Source organism: Siphateles boraxobius, unplaced genomic scaffold (genome assembly GCF_051911475.1).
Source record: "Siphateles boraxobius isolate OS27281-9 unplaced genomic scaffold, OSU_SipBor_1 7, whole genome shotgun sequence".
In the NCBI taxonomy this organism is placed as follows: Eukaryota; Metazoa; Chordata; class Actinopteri; order Cypriniformes; family Leuciscidae; genus Siphateles; species Siphateles boraxobius.
This window is the reverse complement of record NW_027509197.1, coordinates 29,558,257-29,573,185: the sequence shown is the minus strand read 5'-3', so window position 1 is coordinate 29,573,185 and position 14,929 is coordinate 29,558,257. Positions and strand designations below refer to the sequence as shown.

Here is a 14,929-nt window from a genome sequence, read left to right as displayed (position 1 = left end):
CATATGACATATAGCCAGAGACACAGCTTGCAGCCCAACAGCCTCTGTAATGTCGAAGACTCTCCTTTTAAGTTTTACTTTTGGAAGGATCGATATTTACTTATTGGGCACATTTTTGGAAGTATATGACCCAACTAACCAAGCTTATGACCTGCTCACAGGCCAAAATATGGTGCAATAGAAGCTTTGTGCTGACATGAGGGAAAGTGGGAAGAAAGTAATTCACAAACCTACCTAGTTTAAATTTGGGACCAGTGGAAGTGAATGCTGGATTTCACTTGTCATGCCTTGCTTGGAGACTTGTTGCATCACAGTGATTTTCCATTCTTTCTCTCATAGACTGATGTCATCCAATTATTTGTCAGTGCACAAGCAAGTTAGTGGTGGGAATGATTCTTAGAAAACACAACAATACCAGCAAGATCCATTATGTATAATTCAATGTATATTCAATTTAGTTGCTTGTTGCACTTAAATAGTCAAATACACATAAAATAATGCCGGTCTTAGCGAGCATTCACGTAAACAAAGTTGAGAAAGAAAATGCACGTGTAACAGTGTCATGGATCTTTGTGTCAGGTCTTAAAGTGACAGCAGCCTAATTTGACTGACTGCTGCCAAATTATGATATAACATTACAAATATCTATATGCCAATTTTACCCCATGGTATTGAATTCATAATTGTGGCCAGTGAATTCAATAAAATCAGTAATATTGTGAAATATTACAATTTAAAATAACTGTTTATTATTTTCATTTATTTTAAATTGTAATTACAGCAGTCTTTCTGTCACATGATCCATCAGAAATCATTCTGATATGCAGATTTGGCGCTCAAGAAACATTTGTTTATTATCAATGTTGAAAACAGTTGTTCTACTTATTATTTTTAGTTGCACAAGTCTAAGCCATCACACCTGTAACTCCTAATATACTCCTGCAACCTTGTTTGACAATATGGTGTTAATGATGACTTTTTTTTATAGGATTGGCCTGGCGCTATCAGCTTAGTGTTACTACCCTTTGTGCTTGAAGCTGATTATGTTCTGTTGTTCAGATAGACAGCCCAGGAGGTACATGAGAAACTGCTATTGACATCTTACAATCTGCTCCCATCCAAGCACCAGGCTCATTGCAATTCCCTCTTGCTGACAGATCTTGATGCCCCCGTCTGACATCACTGTCATTTGATGAGGTGTTAAATGAAGAAGTGGAGCTCATTAAGAGAGATTGTGTTTGCTCTTTGACTATATCTGCTCCCTTGTCTCACAGGGGCTTTGTCTGTAAGGTGGCGAACAGACCTGTGCAGCCATTCGCAATTTTCCGACGGCATTACAGACTTCTTCATTAGTTGGGTTTGTTTCCATGGAAATATGCTAAGGCTTGGGTAGCCTTCTGGGCGTATGGTATCCTTGCTGATCTGGGTGCTATTGACAGAAGCACTGCGTGTGCATTCATTAGTCTAATCAAGGGAAGTTCCTTAAGCCAAGTGCACACGGCCCATGGATAATTGACCATCCACTCAGACTGTCCACTACTCCTGTGAAACCAGCGAAGTGTCCCAGATGGGAATTTTATTTTCTCACACTCTAAAATAGCTAGACAGACATAAAGTGCAATGGGCCATTTTGCAACTATGCCAGAGGGAAAGAGTCTTGAGTACTTTCTTTGGCTTGATCTTTCTTCTACCACTTTGGTAAGTGCACCGCATTCAGAAGCGCTGCCAGCTCGCCCCAATCTCCAAGGCCAGTTTAGAAGTGGCACCAGCTGTTTGGAGCCGTAATTTGTTAGTGTGGGTGGTGCTTGTGCATGGGCACTTCTGTGTAGATCCTTAGCGCCTTCGCTATTTGGCATTGGGACTAATTAGCTAACAGCTGTTGAATCACTGTTGGGATGCAAGTTGTTAACAACTGCTTTTGAACTTTACATGTGGATGCTTGTGTAAATTTGCTTTTTATGTGTTGATTTTCTTTTTTTACCCAAGCTCTTGGGCTTAATGCAGCTGGTTCAGACTGACCTCTTTTCCATCACAGCCGCACTTCAACATCAGCAGAAACCAGCTCAGTAAAGCGCACAATCCCAACTAAAAATTTCAGATCCCAAACCAAAAGGGTGTACATGAACTCCTCTTCATAAATTGCCATTGCTCTAGCATTCTGGAAAAATTTGGATTCTGTTTAAATCAGAATGCACTTTTTCTAATTTATGATAATTGAATCGTAGGAAGTTTGTATTTTATTGCTTTCTCTTCAATCTGTTATTTAGAAATAATAGTATCCATCCTTCTTCTTTATTACCTCACTGAATAACGCAAATAAGCATCATTGATGTCACGTCAAACTCCAGGCATGCTTAAAAAACATAAACATGTTTCAGTTAGCCATATTTCCAGTTTATTTCCATAAATTTCCAAAAAAAGATGTAGAGATTGGCCAGACCAATAAGTATGTAAATTATTTTCAGTGAATTCCATTTTATTCAAATAATTTTTGTGAATAATATCAATAAGTTAATTCTTTAAATTTAGTTTTTTTAGTAATATTAATTAAATGTTTAATAATTAAAAAATAAAGTAAAATTATCTACTGTATGTCTCATTAAATAAAATTGATGATTTATCTGCCCTTTAGAAATTTACGTCAGCAATGAAAAACCCACAGTGGTTGACCACTAATCTTAATCTACTGTACATAGTAAATAAAACTTTTATTTTTTTTGAAACATTAAGAACTTATTGAGGATCATTATTTATGTTAGTTCCCCATTATATTACATTTTTGGTGAATTGAGGAAATAGTGTACAAAAGGTTAATTCTAAAAATGGTAAATGTATTTTTTATTAATGTTAGTTAATTTAATTTCATCGTAATTAAGAAGTATTATTCTGTCTCATTAAATTTAATTATTTTAACGCAATTGGTCGGCCACATTGGTCGGCCAATAATCTACATAGCAAATCAAATTATTTTATTTCAAAACATCATGGGAAATTTATCTAGGATGATTGTTTACGATATTACCCCTTTTTCTGTGCATACACATGTGAAATATTAGCATAAGGTCAAGTATTAATTTTCCCCATCAAAGTTTCTGGCCAGTTTTTCATTAATCCTGCATACTAAATAGGCTACAACACTTTTTACACATGAGCCAGTACACCCACCCAGCCATCCATTATTACGTAACCTCTAATAAGCAGTCTTGACCAAGTGCATACAGTATGCAAAGACGATGTGTGCTTTTCTGTAGCATTCGCATTCTTGATCATTGCCTTTGCACTTGTACACGCTCTGCTAACATTTTCATTTCCTAATTCAGCTTGACAAGTCAACAAAAATGTTGTTCACTTTTTGTTGTGATCATTTTAAATCTAGAGATGGTTAGTGTTGTGAATAGCCCTGTCTCATACAGATGGTTGACTGTATAGCAAGCCATGTTTATTTGCCTAATTAGTTACCCGCTGTTGCGAGAGGTATAATTGAGAAGGCATCATTGTAATTTGCAACATAACCAAGCTAATAATTTGTTATTGATTGTCTCATCATCAAATGGTGAAACGGTAAATTAGCCCCTGGTGCATCTTTGTGGATTGCATGGATTCGTTCTTCTTTTTAAAACACTCAAATAATATTACGTGCCACAAGATTAACTTTAGCCCTGCATGAAAGATGGTGATATGCTGCTGGCTTCTTTGTGGCTATAAACTCTATATATCATGTCTTCACTGAAACAGCATTAACGTCGGAGGTGCACAACTTTTAATAGCATTTGTCAACAGTATAAAAGAAATCTGGTGTGCTGATGTCTCTGAAAGGCTTTTTAACTGTTTAGCCAGCAAGTTTTAGTAGTGTTCAATGTTTTGCTGTTTAGTCTGCTGGTAGATGCTGTAACTACAAAGCACCTTTTTCAGCCATACAATAGTTGCTGTGAAGATTAAGTAAAAGGTTTTTTACTAAGTATCAACATATAAATGGCAAATAGTTAAATATAAAATATCAAATATACATTTGAATCATAAAATTTTATGTAAAACATGTTAAATACAGTATGCAGATGATCCACTGTGGCGACCACTATAACAGGAGGAGCTGAAAGTGAGATTGTTAGTTGTGAAAGTGAAATAAATTGATAGTTGAGAAATAAATGTGTATAGTTTAAATACACTTTTCGTCTCTTCAGAATTTGCGACCATATCAGGAAAATTGGGCTTCTTTTTTGCTAATGGGTTCCTTAAGGATACTAGATTCCAGCTAAGGACAATGTGGGAGTTCAATTAAAGCTTTGTTTCCTAGGTCAATAGGTTTGCTCGCTGAAGTGTGACACATTATGATTTGAGCAGTTAGCATATAACGTGTGCAAGGAGATTGACGGGCAGCTGTTCGCGGAGAGCGCAGCGATTGAGATAACTGCTGTATGTTGTAATATGACTGCACTGGGGCTGCTCTGAATAGAGATGGATATGTCATGCCTCACCTCTAATAAGATCAGCCGTGATATTAAAACTCCTCCGTATATGAAGGAGACGGAAGTGCCTCAGCACTTAAGGGGTTTTATGCTGATCAAGCTGGGCTACCACTTACTGCCAGAAACTTTTAACAACTACACCCACCACTTCTGCTTCCTACCCCAGTTCCACTCTACCAGCTATCACAGGTCATTTTAGCTGTTTTTTAACCTCCACATTTTGTTACCGTAGTTGTTGTGAGGCTGAAAGGTCTACCTTGCTACTTTTCAAGTGCTAGATGACCTAGAAAGAGTTTGTTGTGGGGTCCAATGTAGTCGTTTTTCTATGTGCTATTGTACACAGCCAGGAACAGCACAAGTTCTGAACTTTGGCTTATTTCTTACTGCTTGTGATGAAGGTACCGTGTAGAATTCTGGATAAGGATTTTTGAAGTTTCATTTCTATATAGGCCTATGACCTCGTTGTGCTGGGGACAATTTTGAGTTTTGGATGTAAAAAAATAAAATAAAAATCTAACCCTGGTCTATATTTAGGGTTTCTGCAGATCCTTAAAAAGTCTTAAATTAGATTTTTAAAATTTAAGGACATAAAAAGTCTTAAAAAGTCTTATTTTTACTTATGAATGGTCTTACATTTTAGATGACAATTTGACTTAGACACATCTAAATGCTTTCCAAATTAAAACAATCTAATTAGCGTACATTATTCGTTCTTTGTGGATGTGCTTGTTCTAATTTATTGACGCAATCATAAAGAAGTGAAATATTGCCTAACTGTTTGACTCCCTTGATAGTAAACGTGCGTATGAACTGCGCATAAAATGAAAAATTTAAAGAAAGTGCAAGAAATAAACTAAGAGAAGAAGTAATTCTTTGTCTCCTCTCTGAACAGGTGCATTCCAGAGGCCCGCCTTGGCAGCTAGAGGAGAGGTCGGCCTCCGTCATCATGACAGTGTTGCCACAGTACGTGGCTTCCCTGGCTGTGCCCGTCCTTATCCTCTGTTTCATCACTCTTCCATTTCCTGCTATACTATCCCAGAGGCCCCCTCTCCCCACAGAGCCCTCCCCCACCCCAGCACCCCACACAAGGCCGGAGTGTACCCGCCTAGAGCACCCCATCGTCTCTATTCAAGGTGAGCATTGATGTCTCTTGCAGTACATGCATTCTCACTCCTGGGATATTACAGCAATATTTCAGTTATCTCTTGGTATCTCTTGCAGTACATTTGTCAGTAGAGTTGGGGAAGCTACTTTTGAAATTCCAGCTTGCCGAACTAAAAGTTATCTAAAGTTGTTGAAGGTATCAATGTTAAAATATTTTCTTCTATCACACCTTCATAGAGATAGTTTAAGTGTGCCATTTGTTGGTAGAAGTATAATAAGCATTTCTCAGGGGAGATATCTAAACATTACTTTGTTTGTTTGGTTATCCAACCAGCCCAGCTTAGCAACATTGACTCAACTTGTAGTAGGGCTGGGCGATATGGCAAAAAAAAAATCCCTGATTTTTTACGGATGGTAAGCAGACACCAAAACCGTCAACCTACGTCATCAGGATAGGTCCTCCAATGCAGAGGGGAGGGGAAATTTCAGATTTTGATTAAAGATTACGAAGCCAAAAAATTTGTTTGTGTGGATTGACTTGCATGGATGAATTGTTCACCACAAAACGATCAATTTAGGCAAACAAAGTAAGTATGGTCAATTTTGAATTCATGGGGACTTTAAAGTGCAATCAGAAACAACAAGCCAAAAAGACAAGATGGCATGCCCTGCCTTTGTAAACATTGAAAATGTAACATAGCATAACGTAACATAAAATGGGTGGATTGGGATTGGGGGGATGTAAAAATAAATAAATTTGCATCACAATAAGTGTATTGTGATTGTCAAAACATTTGGTAACTAAACATAATTTTAGTAAGTTGTTTACATGGTACAATGACTGGTATGCTATTGTTTTTATTATTGCTTGACACAAATTTCACAATTTCAATTCAATTCTTTTGACTTGATTCTGATCTTCATTCAATATCGATTCCTTTGGATAAATATTAGGTACAGTAGATATGTTAATTGTTCTCCAAAAAAAACTCACCTAATGCTGTAAACATACAGAGCCCTGTCAGCTGGTATTATTATTAAAGATTAAAAATAACATCTCAAATGTTAAAAAAACAGCAAGCATTTTTTTAATAAACCATAATAAATCTGATCTGATCATAGCAACGTGGATTTGTTTGCATGAGTTCTGCAATTCGGCACTCTTGTAAAGTCAAATCACGTTTATTGTTTTAGCACTTTATACAATAGATATCTTAAAATCAAGCAGCTTTACTGTATTAAACATGAGAAACAGTGTCAGTGTCTCGTTTGATCAGAAGTACAACTTCATTTTCTACTGTAAAGCAGCTCTCCTCTGTTTATGTTTTCACTTGCGAACATCTGAACAGCCTCCACGCACACCTAACTATTACGTAATCGCCACGGACAAATGCTAGTACAAAGGTGTTTACCAACCGTAGCGAACTTTTTCGGAAGTTTGGCAAGCTACTACGAACTCCCAATGTCGGAAATGACATCACATCAGTAGTTCTTTGATTTCGCTTGAAGTATATCGGGGCCTTAAATGTGAGTAATGTATAATTAGTTATAAAGTGAAGATCATGGTAACCCACTAATAATGACTTTTTATACTTTACTAATAGGGTTGGGTACCGTTTGAATTCGAACGATTCCGATTTCGATTCTGCTTATCGATTCCGATTCTTATCGATTCTTAATTTTGATTCCAATAAGGTAAAAAAAAAAAAACTTAGATATAATTCACATTCACATGTCTTCTTGCAAAACATTTAATTGTAGCTGAATATCATGAACAAAAATCAACAGACTAACACTGGGAACGTTTTCCTGTGGTTTAAGAATACCATAGAAAAACAACTTGCGTAACTAATATAAATTCTAAGCATTAAAGACATGTAAACACTCAGTAATTAAAAATGAGCAAATAAAAAATTAACAATCGCATCATATACTGTATATGTACAACTGAACAAAGAATACGATTGAAATAAACAGTGTTTTAAGATTTTCAGGTATTCCGGTACAAAAACTGTAAAGAAATGTAAAATAACACTGCACTTTATGAATCAAATATAGTTACAAAAGTTATTCAGTCAAGAGCGAATGAATTTTCCCTTTGTCTTTTGTTGTTTGATTAGTGTTATTATAGATACGGAAGCTGCTGTCACATTAAGAGTTGCCCAATATAGTTACACATGCCTGCAGCACTGAAAACAGCGCGCGAGTCGTGTCGGGCTTGAATTGTTAAAGTCATTTTGTAATGCTCACAAAGGAATCGATAAGAGGAATTTTGATTTTATAACAAGTATCCCATTCCTGACCTTAAGTATTCTGTAATTGATTTACGATTTCCAAACCTACTTGCTCTCATTCGTAATCAGGAATCTAAATTGTTACCAAAGTAACTAACTACATTGAATTATTTAGTGCTGCAGTTTCTTTTAAACCTTTTCAGATTCTGCTTGGAATATTTTACTTTTTTTTTTTTTACATCTTAAAGCTGACAATGCTTCCATCACTAAACGAGTTTTAAGTTACTTTTAACAGTGTTTTATTGTGTTTTATCCTTTGGTAAATTGCTGTTGTGATCCTTGATTGTGTTTTGTATTTGTATATTTAAGTTGTAGCTACTTTCTTGGCCAGGACACTCTTGTAAAAGAGATTTTAATCTCAACCTGGTTAAAAAAAGAATGAATGAAAATAAAAAAGATGATATATGATTTATGTGGCATAAAAACAATCAGTTTGTAAATGAATGAACTTAGGCTGAATTGTATTTTACCAACGGTACATACAGAAAGATAGTGCAGGAACTGGAAAATCTATTTTTTGAAAATAGTTGCTACTGTCATATTACAGGAAAATATATTTAGTTGCATGGCTAAACATTGACAGTCTTTTTGTTGGCTAATCCATGCTTGAAGGGCACATAAGGTAGCTTGCATATCATTTTAGGGAGTGTGCATACCTTTATAAAGCATAGCTTTAATTGCCAATAATCACAGCAAATCTTAATCTTTTGTTGCAAGATGTGGCCAGACATGTTCACCACCATTATACTCAATTTTCTGACAAAGTCCACTTCTGGAATTCAAAGTGTTTGGGAGTGCCCAGCCTTGTTGTTTTCCTAGTGTCCCTGTATATTAGACAGGCTCAGATCTACATTTTTTTGTTCCATTTATCTTATTCATTGGGTTTTCCACACATTTCATACAGTGATAGATCATGCTAAGAGATAAACGTCTTTCATATCGTCAAGATTCCTATCCTGTTCCTAAAACAGAATATGCAGCCATACCTTGATATCACTTACAAAATCTTTTCCATACCCATGAAACAAAGGTGTTTTCTACTCCAAGAACATATTTATTTAGATAACAGAGTGTGCTTGTAGTGAATATAATATGTTGACAGTCGTCTTGGCTATGGGGTGGGAGCAGCGTGTTTTTTGACTCGCTGAGGGACATGACAGAGATTGCAGAGTAATGCCTCATGGGAGACAAAGATTGCAGGGTAATGCCTCATGGGAAACAAAAGGAATTGATGACCGGGGGCTCTATTTAATATATGAAACCTGCTTGGACATTAGGGCAGCCGTGGCTCATATAGACATCGCCTACGGCAATTTCCATTTATTGCTTCCGAAAAAACTCAGGCTGCATTTTAGTTGTCATTTTATGCTTTGCTATTAAAACAACAAGATATATTTTTTTCTTTTCATAGTGTTAAAGTAGGACTGGAATTACAAACGGCCTTTGTTCACGGAGTTCGAAAACCCTGCAATTTGTAAAGAAACAGTAAATCGGAAAGCCGGCTAAGTAAGGTACTATATTTTTGGTTTTTGCCGTTCTCGTTTTATTTTTTTAATGGTATTCTATTCCTTTCCGTCATTTTAGCTTCCAAAGCGAAGGCATTATGGTATGCATGGCATTCATCATAAGAGCTGCAGAACAATTAGCTTTGCATAAGGTAGCACACCTCAAAATCCCTCTTTATGTGTCCTCAATGGCATGGAAGTCCCATAACATACCTTAATGCTTTCTTTTATGCTGAAGCAGTGGTATGGAAGTCCTGGTACAATGGAAGTGTTGGCTGAACTTGTGATTAGGTTCTTTGATGGATGAACGTTTTTTTTTAATTGACGCCTTCTGGCGGCTGCTCGGTGGAGTCACCTGAGGCGTATTGGGGGCCTCTATCTCTGATCTCTGACAAGGTCTGTAGATTCACACATGCCTTTGAACTATTCTAAGCCATGGAAATGATACTCTTAAGATGATTTAGCATGGTAGAGCATGACCACCATGGTTGGTCCCATTCTCATGGCTAAACCTTTCCGGGGCTCATGATATGGGTTTAGCAACCTTAAGAAGTAGATTTTACACTGCATACAATGACTTATTAATGAGTTTGTATGGTGTTTTTTTTATTTTAAATATGTTTAAAATTCCTTTAAACAGGATACATTTACTGGAAGACTTTTTTAAGAGATTGTGTCTGTAGTAAAAAGTCTGCCAGTTCAGTAACACTAATGCCTAGTTTCACAGACAAGGTTTAAGCTTAGTCCCAGACTGAAATGCTTGTTTGAGCTGTTTTAACTGAAAGCAACTATATAAATAATGTCAGTGCCATTGTTTTGTCTCAAGATTCACATCAGTAATGTTTTTTTCTAAGGCACGTTTATAAAAGCTACTTAAATTGCCTAATTTAACTAAGGCCTAATCCTGGCTTAATCTAAACCCTGTCTTTGAAACCAGGCCTAAATATATTTATATTTATGATACAGTCTTTGAAAACAAGTCTTAATATCTTATGCAGTGTTGCTTCCCAAGTAAATTTATCTTCAGCATTTTTAGATATTTTAACTGAAAAATTTTACAAAATACTTTGCATTGTAGGCTTGTTTTTAATTGCAAATAAAGCTATAAACTAGGAAAGTAGTGTAAGATAATGCTGTGTATTTGAACATTTTAATGGTGTAATATAATAAATTATTTAATTTTTCTCTCTTGAGGTCCACTGATAATGCTAAAAAATGCTGTGTGTGTGTGTGTTTGTGGTTGTACCATTCAATTCTTTGTGTAATTCTGTGTTTTAGAATAATATATCCTACTTCCTCCATATTATTTCACCATGACTGGCTGGTTCAAGTTGCCGACCACCGATTAGGCATCATTGATGTGCAAATGCGGGCAGTCATGTGTCAATGCATTCATGTGACTGAAAACAGAAAGTTGTGGAAGTTAGGAAAGAGACGTTTCAGCAGTTTCCTTTCAATAGATGGTCTGCTTGACCTGGAAAAATTTTCAGTTTTGAAATTCCGAGTATGTTTACATTGAACCCTTTTATTTCTAGAGATCACATATCTTTTTTTTATGTTATGACTATCGCTTTAAGAAACTCAAAGTTGTTGGTGTGTGGTTATATAATACCATATTGAAAGCAACCTGATACTTATTCTCTTCAGAGAAAATCCGTATTTTTTCCCTCGCATGTGATACGTGATACAATCCCCTCTAAAACGGCAAGCATATCTATAAACCAGCATCAGCAATAGCATGCTGGTACTACAATAAATCTCAGTTTTAGATATCTGGGGGCATCATTTGGATGGATTTTTTGTGTGGGTGTGTGTGTTTGTGTTTTTTTCTTCTTCTTCATGACTAAGCTTGCACAATCACACCTGCATGCCTAGTCTATCTACAAGGATATCAACATATCACTGCAAACACATTCACATTCATGCTGAGTTGAGAAATGTCATGCTTCTGAAAGTCTGGAGACTTATTCAACAAAAATCCGCTAAAACACATGAAATATTTCAGCAGTAACCTGTGCTGTATTCAATCCAGTGTAGCAGCAACAAAATGTGCTGACATAGTAAATCACTGTAAGTTTTTAAATGAATTGTCATTATTTTCAGGATTGTATATTTACTATTTTGTATAATTTTAAATTAAACACTAAGAACTAATTACTATTATTTTCAATTAAGTACAATTAAGTACATTTCAAGTACATTTAGGTATCACAACATTGTGTACAGAATGAAAAATAGATATTTTAAATAGATATATTTTAAGATTTGGTAAAGACATTTAATAATGTCATTAAATACATATTTTTTACAGATTAACTTATAGGGCCCTATCTTGCACCCAGCGCAATTGACTTTGTACACCGACGCATTTTTCATTACTTTTTTGCACCCGGCGCACAGCAGAATTATCCCTCCACAGATGCTCGTCGGTAAATTAGGGAATGAACTTGCGCTCCCGGGGGGCGGTTCAGCGAAAAGAGGAGGCGTGTTCCAGCGCAAACGTTCCCTGTTGCTATTTTGCAGTTAAAGTCAGTGGCGCGTTATTCAGATGCTATTTTAACCCTCTGGGGACGGATTGGGCGGTACCGCCCAAATTGGCATACTTTTACAAATGTGTAATTATCTTAAAAACTATTAATGATTGAGAGGTGCGGTCTTTTTTGCCGCCTTCCTCAGATTCGGCTGAATACAGTGGTAACTTACCCGGCATGTATATATACACACTTGAAATCGCCAATGAAATCGATGTTGTTTGGCAAATTTCACGAGCAACAACCAATGGAAAATTGTAGATGGAGGAATATTTTTCTTACCCCATCAGAGGAAGGTTACCATGACGTATTCTAGCAAATCAGAGGACTCCGTAGCCTTGCCAGTGGTGGTACTATATAGTAAGGAGAGAAGTCGAGTGGAGAGAAGGAGACAGAGAGCGAACGGAGGCTTACGGAGCGGATTATTACAGAACACAGAAATTTATATGAGAGAGAGACAGAAAAATTATAATATATATATATCAATATATATAGACATCATAATAGCAATCTGCCATGGAACAAATGCTTTTAAAGGGAATGTTAGATCTGATTGGTTTATTTCACATTACGCCCAAACCAGACCCATGAGTAATGTAGATACTTCAGACCAACCCATTTTAGATTTGCGTCGGGCACAAGAGTCATTTATCCCGCAACGGCGCCGAGATCCGCCCACGAAGTTACTTGCGCTTTGCGTTTGATACTTCCCTTTCAGATTGTTAAAATAGGGCCCATAGTGAGCATAATATGATGATAAAGGTAATATAATTGTAAAAATAAGTGACATTAGCATACCAATTAAATTTTGCCCGATAACCGATATATTACCAGTTAATCTTGCATCAAAGAACCTGATCTCCTTTAAGAACTAAAACAGCACCTACAAACAGTTTATTCTTAAGGGCTGTTCACACAAAAAATGTTTTTTTGCTTTCCACTGCGCTGCTATTTCATTACTTTTGCTATGTAAAAATGCGCTAGACAAAATGTCTTTGACCATTATGCTTGCATCTCACATCTTTTGCAGCATCTTGTGCATGACACGCTTGTGCTGCCCTTAAAATGCGGCACTCAAGGTTAAAAAAAGTTACACTTAAAAAAATGTGTCTCTAGACCTTGTGTTGATTTTTTCAATCCCCAACCCTGCATCTTGTATTTTTTAACACAAAAACGAGCTCTCTCTCTGAATTCGGCCTATTGTTGTATAAAACCAACATCTATAATTACCAGATTTGGATCTTGGTCATTTATTGGCCATGTAGACATTGACAACAGCACGATTTAAGAGCTAATGTTGGGTATGGTGTGTCCTTACATGTCCAATACCAAGAACCTAATGCAAAGTCCCAACCTGTTAGGCTGGAATTACAGTAATCTGTCCCGAGAGAAGTGGTGCCACACAGCCATTGTCTACATTCCACTCAGCCAGCCATTGTAATTGTCTTGAGATTGTTCGTCTCATCTGTAGAACATGTTCAGAAACCAATCTCTAATGGGTAATAGTGCTGTTGTTTAACCACCGGCCCCATTTAAGGGGACCTTGAGAAAAAGAAAAAAACAATGTTGTTCTTTAACTTTAGGCCCTTACTGCTGCCTCCCTCCACCTAATAGGTCCTTGATTTCAGAGGCACTGATGCTTGAACTGTGTTCTGTCATGTTGTTGGGCCCTCTGTCACCACTGACACAGAAAGTACAGGGTGTTGTCGGTGTTCGCAAGTGAACCTAACCGTGGGGTTCAGTTGGAGCGCAAGGTTTACGTTTGCTAGCTGTAAATGTAATGTAACTTGGTTAGTGGTTTGAACTGATTGCAGTAGCCCTTATCTACTCGCCCTTTCCTATCCTTTGTATTCATTGGTTTCAGTAACGTGACTTTTTTTGTTGTGGCCGCCATCTTTAGGACCTTCGCGTTAAATTGCGTAACCTCTCCCTGGTGATCGGAAAGATGTCGCACACTAAAATAGCACACCTCACTACAGATGAAAAGTAACGGTATTTAAATAAAATAGATACTTTAGGTATAGATCCGTATTTACTCTTAAATTAACTGGTGTCTCCACTAAAGTCTAGAAGTCATATATTAGATCTCTTAGAAACTGAATTGCTAATAATGTCGGTAAAGCACATATCTTGTATTATCAGTGACGCTTGGACACCTTTATTTTCAATTCTCATTTATTTGTATAGCGCTTTTCACAATATCGTTTCAAAGCAGCTTTACAGAAACTGTGTCTACATTACAATTTAGAGTGTCCAAGTTATGCATTTCAGAAATGTATCCAAATCATGCAGTTAGCTAATAATCTATTAATTTAAACAATGTATTAATTTAATGCAGAAACAGTGAGCAGTAGTTTAGCATACTGAAGCAGGAAACAACAACATAATTCAGCCAAACGTATGTAAATATAGATAGCTGTCTAGAATGAGGTTATACGTATTCCAATATTGTAAACTACATGTTTCAATTTAGCTAGCTAACCTGTAATTTGCTAATTTTGCTTTTATTTAAATTTCCAGGTCAACGTTAATTTTAGTGATGCACCGAAATGAAAATTCTGGGCCGAAACCGAAAATTTAGGATGCACTTGGCCGAAAACCGAAACTGAAGCCGAAAATGGCTTCTTTTAAAAACTTATACTAATATATATATATATATATATATATATATATATATATATATATATATATATATATATATATATATATATATATATAGTACAAAACCTAAAATATTTGTAACAATAAAAATAATAATACCAAATGATATTATTCTTTTAACAGTTATAGTTATTATAGTTTTTTAACAGTTGTGCAAAAAGATCCACAATTATCTGAATAACTGTACACAAAATCACAGAATGGCAGTGGGCTTCTATTCTGCTGTTGCATGTAAACAATTTTTTACTTAAATTTTAAATTGCTGTGCAAAACAAGGCAAAACAACAGTGCAAAAACAGCACTAGAACTTTGTCCAAACTCAAACTGTAAACAACATGTAAGCCTATGTAGCCTTAGGAAACACAGTT

General features: G+C 36.2%; 1 protein-coding gene across 5 annotated transcripts in view; it reads left to right on the top strand.

Annotated features, from left to right (window-relative positions):
* sema5ba (sema domain, seven thrombospondin repeats (type 1 and type 1-like), transmembrane domain (TM) and short cytoplasmic domain, (semaphorin) 5Ba) overlaps positions 1 to 14,929 on the top strand; it is a 149,231-nt gene that overhangs the window by 64,593 nt on the left and 69,709 nt on the right. For all 5 annotated transcript variants that reach the window (XR_013197199.1, XM_077216875.1, XM_077216872.1 and 2 more), the window contains exon 3: positions 5,359 to 5,599. Coding sequence is in view for 4 of the 5 variants with exons in the window: in XM_077216875.1 (XP_077072990.1) it covers positions 5,413 to 5,599 (187 nt within the window). In the remaining variant the exon portion in view is untranslated. The remainder of the gene's footprint in view (positions 1 to 5,358; positions 5,600 to 14,929) is intronic.